Source organism: Pollachius pollachius, assembly GCF_949987615.1.
Source record: "Pollachius pollachius genome assembly, chromosome: 1".
Taxonomy (NCBI): Eukaryota; Metazoa; Chordata; class Actinopteri; order Gadiformes; family Gadidae; genus Pollachius; species Pollachius pollachius.
Window position 1 is genome coordinate 43157098 of NC_136934.1, and position 11266 is coordinate 43168363.

General features: G+C 40.3%; 2 protein-coding genes across 2 annotated transcripts; both read left to right on the plus strand.

Moving 5' to 3' along the window:
* Positions 1-2418: 2418 nt before the first annotated feature.
* On the plus strand, positions 2419-5461 carry gpatch3 (G patch domain containing 3; the record flags this gene model as incomplete). The annotated part of the gene is made up of 7 exons (XM_079732235.1): positions 2419-2887; positions 3004-3455; positions 3716-3890; positions 4165-4224; positions 4487-4608; positions 4828-4955; positions 5256-5461. 7 exons carry the CDS (start codon positions 2419-2421, stop codon positions 5437-5439), a joined length of 1590 nt encoding a protein of 529 aa, XP_079588361.1. The 3' UTR covers positions 5440-5461.
* Positions 5462-6012: 551 nt separating this feature from the next.
* On the plus strand, positions 6013-9291 carry gpn2 (GPN-loop GTPase 2). The gene is made up of 6 exons (XM_079733623.1): positions 6013-6065; positions 6332-6791; positions 7202-7358; positions 7588-7748; positions 8362-8492; positions 8682-9291. Exons 2-6 carry the CDS (start codon positions 6372-6374, stop codon positions 8752-8754), a joined length of 942 nt encoding a protein of 313 aa, XP_079589749.1. The 5' UTR covers positions 6013-6065; positions 6332-6371; the 3' UTR covers positions 8755-9291.
* The last annotated feature ends 1975 nt before the right edge of the window (positions 9292-11266 follow it).

An 11266-nucleotide genomic window follows, 5' to 3' on the forward strand; every position in this document is an offset into this window, starting at 1 on the left:
ACATCATCAGACACAGCATGGACTTGATACAGAACAAACAACTATCAAGGACGAATCTTTTGCCCTGATAACTGCTTATTTTCACTAAAAGAGGCATATGCGAGCAGTAGCGTGTGCCAAAGGGAGAGCCACCTGGTACAACATGACACACTGAGTCAAGGCCAGTTCACCAGGTGAATGACAGCAATAAAAACGTTTATGTGCAGCCGACACAACGGGTAGCACTTGTCATTGAAATATGGTTACTTGTCCCCTGACGTTATAGTCTCCTCGCAACATGTCAACAGGAAGTATTGCATTTGTGAAGCAGTATTTTATTACTTGAACAAAACTCTTGTCGTATTTGTATTCGTTACCCACTGTTGGGTCGTTGTTTGCTAAAATGCTGAAAGAAAATGCAGAGCACATACTACATACTAAATACTACATAATAAAACTACCTTAGCAGAAACACAGTCTCAAGCTTAGAGATGCAGTATGTATGTATATATGTATGTATATATATATGTATGTGTGTATGTATGTATGTATGTATGTATGTATGTATGTATGTATGTATGTATGTATGTATGTATGTATGTATGTGCTGTATGTGTGTATGTATTTATATATGTATGCACGTATGAATGTATGCATGTAAGGTATGTATTTTTTTGAATATACAGTATGCATGCTTAATGTATGTATGTATATATGCTTGCATGTTTGTATGTAAAGTATGTTTATATGTAAAGTATGTATGTATGTACGTATGTATACACAGTATGTAAAGTATTTATTATGTATGTATGTACGTACATATGTATGTATATACAGTATGTATGCATGTATATGCGTATATGTATGTACAGTACGTAGGTATGCATGTATGCTCCCACACATGTAATTATCTTCCACTGACGTATTGTATAAGCACACGTCCCTTCATCTGTAGTAACCTCAGCGGGGAGGTATGCTGATGGTTGTAAATGCTTGTGATAAGGCGCATACATTTATTGGGCCTGGGAGCAGGCAGAGACGGGCACGGAGGCCAGACACTTATCAACACCTTGTAAAACATTTGATATGGCCTTCATTTCTACAAATAGAAATCGAGTTGCTGAATATTATTGAAATCTTGCTATTTTTTTATTTCTGTGTTTTTTTCAGAAACTATAATCCATTTCATTTTATGAAGTTTTTGAGACACACAAAAACAAACAATATCGAATAATAATGATAATAATAGTATTAAACATGTCTTATCTGATATGTTACAATGTCAGTTACGCATAATATTAAATGATGTGTATATTTTTCATTTTTTTGTAAATATTACGTTGACATTCATCTTTAGGATGAATGTCATATTAATAGAGTAATAATGACTAATTAATGTAGGAGTATGACAGTAGTCATTTTTAAAAGCCTGATGAAATCTTACATTTCACCTCCATATCTATTCCTTTCCAAATATGTTATTTATCCAGATTTCTACTTGGTTTGACCTGCCTTGGTCAGGCGGAGGCTGCCTGGCCTTCACTTGGCCTTGAACCTGAAAGGTTAGCGCAACAAAAACTGCTCCACGGATGCCCCTCTCTGAGGTCAATGACCCAGCAACACAAGACAGAGCGCTTGTGAAAGCTTGCAGAAACCCTGTTAGTACAGGTTGTCTGTGGACTGTTCCGGTCCAAGCCATGTGAACAACCGATGTGTCTTCAAGTTAAGGTTGTTGGAGGAATCTATAAATGAATCATCGCTGCTGTTACGTACTTTTTATTTTGTCTTATTAGTCTTAGTAGGATTAATGGGTCTACGGATGATGAAAAGCCACTTTGATTTGAAAAAATGTATGCAAATTAAATAGTTTACACATTTAAATCAGATCATATCATTTGCAAAAAGTATATTTATTGTTGCTGTTGGCTATAGTCATAGCTAAAGAATAAAGGGAAAAGCTGTGTTGAGAATAATAAAGTTGGTTTTCCTTAACAAAGAGAAACATCAACTTTTTATCGAAATGTAACTCTAGCTAAATTGAATTGAAAATGAAAATAAGTAAACAACATAAAATATAAATGCTAAATTCAATTGAAGATGAAAATAAATGAACAACATAAAATATAAATGGTAGCCTCGCTTGGGTCACCAAAAATCAATTTTATCATGTTATGTGTCAATTAAATGGATGTCAAATAAATATATCAAACCAAAGCCACCTTTTTGGGGATGCTTAAGGCCTAAAAAAGTCTGACTAACCTGAGGAATATAAAATGGTGTTTCATTTTATGTTATCTATGTAAAATAGTGGCAAGTATACTACGCAAACACAGCCAGGAAAGTCCGAAACGAATCACATGAAATGGTGACGTAATGACGTATAGACGTGACGACGTACAGACGTCGTGACGAGAAACAGTCCCTTGAAAATAAACAATAATGGCGGATGCACTACCAGTTGTATATTTCGCTGTAAGTAATATACCTGCCATATTCCGTTCGGCGGACCTCAGGAATTACTTCAGTCAGTTTATTGAAAGTGGAGGTTTTCAATGTTTCCACTACCGCCACCGACCCGAGGTCCTCTGGGGATCTGAGGGCCCACCGGATCCCCACGTCGCCCGGGGGTCTGAGGATCTGCCGGAGCCCCCCGTCCCTGACACAAGACCTGAGAGTGGACCGCCGGAGCCCAGCATCAACGATAAGGGCTCCCAATCACCCGAAACCACAGAAAACTCTTCCGTTTCTAAGAAAAGCGTAAAGTCGTGTTGCTGCATCGTGTCTGTGTTCTCTAAACATGCCGACAGGTTTGTTAAAATGTTCGGAGGAAATCTGTGGATCGACTCGACGGGGAGCTGGCTGTCAGGTCGCTGTGTTATAAAGAGAGTTAAAGTCTCCCTCGAAACAGGTCAGTAGTAGTATGGTCTCATGTTGTGGAAATGTTACATTTTGGATCGTTGTCATAGCCTGGTTTGAATAGTAGACGACAAAAACCATTAACAAAACTTGCATCGTGTGTTTCAGATGTGGATTCTTTTCCGTATAAAACCAAGCATGAGCAGCGACACCGTGTGTCTCTATCAGACCGCTTCACACAAGGAGACTTAAAGGGTTTACCAGAGCTCAATCCACCTAGCCTGATGCAGAACGGAAACGTGGGGACCACTGTGAAGGTGTTTCTGCAACTTATACAGGCATGCCGACTACCTCCACGTCTCATCAGGAAGCTGGGGCTTACTTTCCCTAAGACCAGCTCCAATCGCCGTTATGGCAATGTGCCTTTCGAGTACTATAACACCTACACAGTAGAAGCCTCTGAAGATAGCGTCTTCACGGCAGCAGGACATGAAATAGCTGGCCCCAGCGGTGTTAACAGAAACACAGCAAAACTCAGACAGCCACGTGGCCATACAGAAGCCAAAGTAACGGAAACCCACCAGGATGATGAGGAAGATGAGCTGTCGAATGCTGATGATGTGAGTATAAAAAATAATAAAATGCCATGATAAAAACTAGCCTTGTACATCCCGACCATAAACTGGAGCTAAGATCGCCAGAATCACGCTGGCTTTGCGAGGCAAGATGTAAGCTACCTACTATGCAAAAACATAAAACTTTTAATAGGGTCAGTCAAGTATTCATCAATATTGATAGGATCAGTAAAGGCTTAAGCAGGAAGACTAAAGCAATCAGGAAGTTGTGCATTTCTCAATATGTCTTATCCTTTTGATGTTAGGATGATGACCGCTGCGAGGAATGGGAGCGCCACGAAGCCTTGCATGAAGACGTGACGAGTCAGGAGCGCTCCAAGGAACGGCTGTTTGAGGAAGAGATTGAGCTGAAATGGGAGAAGGGAGGATCAGGCCTGGTGTTCTACACTGATGCCCAGTACTGGCAGGAAGAGGAAGGAGGTATACTCGATACCCGATGTTGAAAATATATTGATATTCTGAAACCTAAACATATTTGCTATAGAACGGGTTTTATATTTCTTTGGTTTTGGTTCTGCTAAGGTTATTTCTAGATGGGTTATTTATGTACGACTAGGACATAAGACTTATTTTTTCCCTACTACTTTGGTATTGATGCTGCATTACCTTGAAATGTGTAAAACCAGCTGGGACAAACTTGCATACAGACAAACAAAGTACGGCGGTCAAATGGACTTTTCTCCTTATTCCTCAGACTTTGATGAGCAAACAACGGACGACTGGGATGTCGACATGAGCGTTTACTATGATAAAGGTAACTCGCGTTCACTTTATTTATATAATTTTTAGATTGTTTTGGATTTCCATTCAGGGTCAAACAGACATTCCCATTAGATGTATTTCAGATACTGTATGTTTACATCACTCCTCCCAACTCTCAAATTATTACTTTTCAGAAGTGAACACACAGAAGAAATACAATAATAAGAAACTATAATTATCAAGTTCACTTTATACTACTACATGGAATGCAATAGAAGCGACTGCCCTCGACTCAGCCTCCCTTCTCTTTGCAGACGGCGGTGACATGGACGCCCGTGACTTTGTCCGCATGCGGTATGACAAGAGGATGAGAGACGGCTTGGAAAACCGATCTGGTCACACTCAGCCCATCGGTAGCTTCGAGAGATTTACTAAGGTATGGTGCCCTGCCATCTCGTAACCTGGGTTACTAGATGTGCGTCTACTTTAGGATGCTGCTTCTTGGCCAAGTCCTGGCTTGAAAATTCTTTTATAAATCTAAATCAATATAATAAAATCAAATAAATTTAATCACAATGGGTTTATATTATATGCAATTTAATAACAAACAAAAAGGTTTTGCTTTCACCAACACGTCTGTGCTTCTCTGGGTCAGGGCTTTGGCCGCCGCGTGATGGAGAAGCAAGGCTGGAAGGACGGCGAAGGCCTAGGAACCAGCCGGCCCGGGATTCCCGATGCTCTGGAAAACGATGGGCAACATCCAAATTGCAAGAGGGGCTTCGGGTGAGTTAAAATAGACTACAGTTTATATTTTTCAAATTTCATCTTCCTAGCTGTGAAATTCCAATCTGGAATTGGTTCCAGTTATAACATGCATTTGAATGAGAGCTTGAAATGGCAACACTTTTCATAAGGATTCCTTTTGAACTGAAGTTCAAATGGAATTTAAGTTCAAAAGCTTGTTGTGACCTAGAAATGTGTCCTTTGTCACAGTCTTTCAAGTTGGAGGATTTCCTTTCAGCAGTTCCATAGTAACAAACAACTACTTTGATAGAGCTATTGTGTATTTTTCTTTTTGTGTAGGTATCATGGAGAGAAGTTGACCTTGAATACTGGAAAGAAGCCGAGAATCAATTATCATATAAGCACTGTGTACGATCAACCGAAGGACGTTGATAAACCTGAACCCTTATTGAGACGTCTTCCCACCACTAACATAAAATACCGAGAATGGCAGCCCGGGGGCACTATCGGACCGCGAAGATGACGTTATTTATTATTGTTTTATATTCCTCTGCTCTATTAAAAATGTTTCATTTTTTTGGAGTTGATTTCATTTCACTTTACAGCCCTCAGGTGTTCCGTAGCTTATGCATTAAATGTGTATTTCCTTGCATCTGAAATACTATATATAAATCCTTCACAATCTCTTACAATGCGTCCATGTTCACGATGCACATTATCAGGAAGACGACGTGCACTATCAGGAAGTTCTTTACACTAAAAATCGCGCATTTATTTATCTTCAACAACCATAAAATCATTATTACCATTGGATCCACCATGGACAGCTAGAGACACCTACAGGACGTATAATGCAAATGATTTGGGCAAGTCTGTTGTACGAAATACGTTATATAAAAACGAACTGACGTGTAAAGACTTCTAAATCTGTAATTTAGTAAATCTGAATTTGTTATTTTTAAACACGTTAGCACCCTTCATGATGTGATAAGCATAAGCTATAACTATAACCTTATTTATACAATGGCTCCAACGGTGCTTTTATTCTGACAGCTATCATTGTCCCGGAAGTACTTGCAAATTAATTTAGACTCATCGTTGTTTACGTGGTTGGTTGACAAAACGTGCATGCACAATATAAGCTAACATGTGAGTAAAGGATTATTAACACAACCGATCTAATTGTTGTATTACAGCTAGTCGGGATCCTTTGTTACCGTGTATCTCCAAGCAGCCCACGAGGTGCTACATCATCGACCCTGTTTTACAAAGTATCCATTTATCTAACTGTTTTGACAGGCGAAAAAATATCAATTTAGACCATTTTATTGAAATCCGATGTGTTTGGATGCACAACATCTCCTGTCATATATTAGGGGACATCTGGACTGACTGTTGCCTCTGGTTCTCAACAGATGTGAAGCTGAGTCTATATAGTGGACTGCCATAGTAGCAATGGCCAGCCCAGCATCACCACCACCATCATTGCGCTTCGGCCAGGTGGTCATTGGACCCCCAGGGTCGGGTAAAACCACTTACTGCTTAGGTATGCAGGAGTTCATGGGCCAACTAGGACGAAAGGTGGTCGTGGTGAACATGGACCCGGCCAACGATGGGCTCCCCTATAAGTGTGCTGTGGACGTTTCGGAACTGGTTACCCTGGACGACGTGATGGATAGTCTGAAGCTTGGGCCGAACGGGGGTCTCCTGTATTGTATGGAGTATCTTGAAGCTAACCTCGACTGGCTCGAAAATAAACTGAATCAGTACAGTGACTATTACTTCTTGTTTGACTGCCCTGGGCAAGTTGAGCTGTACACTCACCAAAGTTCTCTCAAAAATATATTCTCACAGCTTTCCAAATGGAATTTCAGGGTGAGTCTTTTCATACAATTTCAAATATTTCCCTCAGATTTAATGAGCTGGGTTCAGCCAGTACCAAAGTACAAATAACCAACGATTACAAATGATTATGTATGCCTACTTGAATTTTAATTGATCATATGTTAATAACAATGTAGGCTATTTACTTTAATTTAGTCATTTAGAGAAAAACTTTTTGTTTAATGGCACACATTGAATTCAGATACATGTAAATCAGAGCGGGTAGGAATTTCAGTATCATGCTGAAGGATGTCTCCTGATTACAGTTGAACACTATCATGCCCTCTACCTCCACTATCCTGCCCACTACCTCCACTAACCTGCCTACTATCTATCCATTACCTATAATTTTCTGCTGTCTTTTGTAGTCAATTTAGCAGTTGTTGTGTGTTCTCTTTCAGCTGGCTTCAGTCCATCTTGTAGATTCCCACTACTGTGCCGACCCGGCTAAGTTCATCTCAGTGCTCTGCACGTCTCTTGCCAGCATGCTGCATGTGGAGCTTCCACACGTCAATGTCCTGTCCAAGATGGATCTAATCGAGCAGTATGGAAAACTAGGTGAGATACAGGTTATCTAGCTGACCCACAATAGTAATACAGCTTATCTAGGTAACCCACAATAGTAATACTGGTTGTCTAGTTACCCTAAAATAAAGCCAAAACAAGTTTACAACAGATTGCACGTCTAAATGTGTGCTACATCAAAGCACACGTTTTAATGTTCTGCCCAGCACTGCTGTTAGTTGGATCTAAAATAAACCTTTTGGATTTGTTTTTCACTGTGCAGCTTTCAACTTGGACTTCTACACAGAAGTCATGGACCTCCACTATCTCCTAGACCATCTTGCATCAGACCCCTTTTTTAAGAAATTCCACCAACTAAACCTAAAACTGGCTGAAGTTGTAGAAGATTACGGCCTTGTCTCTTTTGTTCCTCTCAATGTGCAGGTACAACCGCTGTCTTGATACATAATGTGTACAACACTATCATTTGACTCAAATTCAAGCAGTTTAATTAAGCTAACAATCGAACGTGTCCTGCATGCAATACTTACAGCAACCACATGAGCGCTCTACCCAGATCAATACCTGCGCCACACCTGCCAGCAGTCGTGTGTCATTTTATTCTGAAATCTTGATATTGCTACGTTTGCTGAAAATCACAATAACAAAACATGCATACGGTTTTGGTATTCATTTTAAATCTGATCCACTCATGCTGTGAATATTAAGATATTTAAACAAATTACACATTTATAGTAATTAGTAACACACGCTTGCAAATACATTTTCTGCCGTACATTGTTTTGGGCGTGTATAAGGAAATGCATGAAGTGTCAACACTGTATGGTAAAAGTATCTTTTGCTTGACTCATGACTGTATGCATTTTATGGAGACCTGTGTTGAATTACCAATCATTTATATAGTTTAGCTTCCAATAGTGATTCTGCATACTTTCTGGAACATTATTATGGATTCTTGTAATATGTATATTGACAACATTTTGAAATCCGAACATTGAGCAGGTATATTTCTGTCATCCTAACCCTGCATCTCTAGGACAAGCAAAGCATGACTTCGGTCTTGCGGACTGTGGATAAAGCCAACGGCTATTGCTTTGGAGACCTGGAGGAAAGAAATCTGCAGGCCATGATGTCTGCCGCTGTGGGGGCCGACTTCCAGTTCGACTCGTATCCTAGACCTTCTTATGACCCATTGTTCCTCCTTTTGTATGAACCAATGTGCAGGAGCCGAGGATAGTAATGAAAACATATGCATCTTTTCTCCCCTGATTTCTCATATGGCACCGGGACTAACACTCAATTTAATTTTCCAATGTGCAATTTTGTTGTGATTTTCTTTAACAATAAATTCTGCAGAACTCTTGGAGTGCAAGAGAGGTATGTCAAAACCCAGGAAGCCACCGTGGAGGAGGAAATGATGGACCTGTGAGTAGCGTGGCAGGAATGCAAGGGAGAAGTGATCGACGTTTGAGCGCTGGCAACGTGGGTACCTCATCTCGTTTGGCCTGAATCTCAAGGCTTCAGCACTGAAGCATCAGAGTGCAGGATCCAAATCGAAGCAACGCAGAGCCTTCAGAGCCACACCTTCAGCACTGAGAATAGCAGAAGACTTTGGAAAGGCAAAAGTTGTGTGTGTGTGTTTTTGTGTGTGTGTGTGTGTGTGTGTGTGTGTGTGTGTGTGTGTGTGTGTGTGTGTGTGTGAGAGAGAGAGAGAGAGAGAGAGAGAGAGAGAGAGAGAGAGAGAGAGAGAGATAGACAGACTGTATATTACATCACACATAATGGCATCAAAAGATCCCTCTGCCTATTTCTGTTCTATTAAAAAGGCATACCTTGAACAGGTTTTCTTTCAGATGTGTAATAAACAATGATATTTTTTTATAATTTCTACAAATTGTTTGTTTGAAAAATAAAAGTAGTCCCAGAGTTTAGTGTGCACCTTTTTCTGAAGGGCGGGGGAATCAGAGAAAAAAATTATCATGCTTTATATTAATTTGTTTATTTTCTTTGTAGATCTAGCCATGTTTAGTGGGATGTTTGCTTTGGATTTCAAAATCTGCATAACGTCCGTCTTGTTTTTGAATAGAACCGCGAATATAAATAAACTACCAAATCAGGCACATAAATAGCGGTACTGCAGTGTTTGTGTTTCAGTTAACGGACCATAAACAAATAGCGCCAAACACCAGTGATATGAAGCTCCATAGAGAAAGCTATACTGGTTCGGTTTATTCCAAACCAGCCGTGTATTTGAAGAATGTATTCGGCTAATGAGTCCACGATGTTGCGGCGTTAAGTTCCCCTTCTAGCCAGCAGATGGCACATGTGGTTGCCAATCCTTGTTCCAAATCCATGCATTTTCTCTCCAGCTTTTCATAGCAACCAGAGCAGAAAAATTAAGTCAGGCGGGGAGAGGAAGCCACATTAAATCTGTGTTTCTGCACAACTGGGCCTGTGTCTCTGTGTCTGGTCTTAGGGATGGAAGAGCCTATCTTCTAAACAACACAAACTATACTTCAAATAGATTTCCCATTGTTTCCTACTGCTCTTACACATTGTATGTACAAGAACAAACATAATTTACGACGAAGCCATTTTCCACATGTATCTTACTGATAATTGCACGATTGTACACGGTCTAGCTTTGCAAGCTGTTGTAGTTTTACATTAACCATGTTGAGTTTTTACCTTTGTTCCGTTCAGATCACATGTTGGTAAGGGAATAATAGCTACTCTGGCCTGCTAGGGATTTCTCAGCATGTGTTAAGCCTGGATTCCTCTTTGAAATCTCTGTACATTAGGGGGTGTGTCAGGGTGAATGTTAAATTGTATTCCGATGTTTGTACATGTGATCAAGTATGCCTCCTCGCTGCTACTTCCTGCTTTTTTCCATTAAGCCCCCTAGAGGTGTGTGTGTGTGTGTGTGTGTGTGTGTGTGTGTGTGTGTGTGTGTGTGTGTGCGCGCGCGCGCGAGACTGCGTACGGACGTGCGCGATTGCGCGCATGAGAGAGAGTAGATGGAGGAAATTCTAAGACTAAAAACTTAAAACTATCTTAATCCCACCTATATTCGGAATTATCAGTAATAAAAGAAAACAAACATATTCAATATAAAATATGTGTTTCGCTCTTCATGGCAGGCTACAAATACTTTCTCATTCCAACCCCCCTCATTCAGTTGTAGCTTGAAAAAACTCGTGTATTTATAGTTTTTTCGGTGAGGAGGTGGACTCTAATGTGACAATACAACGTATTTAGATGAGCGAATGCAGCCATGGTTTCTGTATTTCCCTCTGCGAGAATCGGGCTGTGTTTTTACAGCTAGTTCAATGTGAGCGGCTGAGAAGCTGCGCCCATCCCCCACACTCACTAGAGGAGTGTTCTGCTTCCCCGGCTGCCGCTCGGAGTGAGAGACAGACAGAGGGGGTGGGTAGCAGAGAATGTACACGGGTAGTCTCGTTGGCTGCAAGGCGTCCTTCTGTTCTGAAAACCCTATCTTAGTTTTGGTTGCCTACACTAGGAATCTGGGTTGATAGAAGTAAAAAAAAACATTGTATTCGTGTAGATTTTGTAGCAGACCCTGAAGGTGAATAGGCATGATGTGTTTCACCATGTCCTTTACCAGTGGGGAATAATGTAATGCGATAAAAATAGGGGTATACATTATCATTAAATGAACTCGTATAGCTTCAATCAGTAAGTGGCTATTTCACCCTGCAGTTTGAATCACAAGAAGCAACGTGTTCTAACATTTGTGTCGTTCAAAGTACACATAGTACAAAAGTAATAGCACATACCAAAATACAATATTTAAGAACAATATGTACTATGAATGAGGATAGCATAGCCTGCAATCCCTAAAAAAATACCCTATGGTATAAATTCAGACTATTAGAGACAGACTAATATTTGGGTTATGCAAATATCTACGCTGCTAGTTG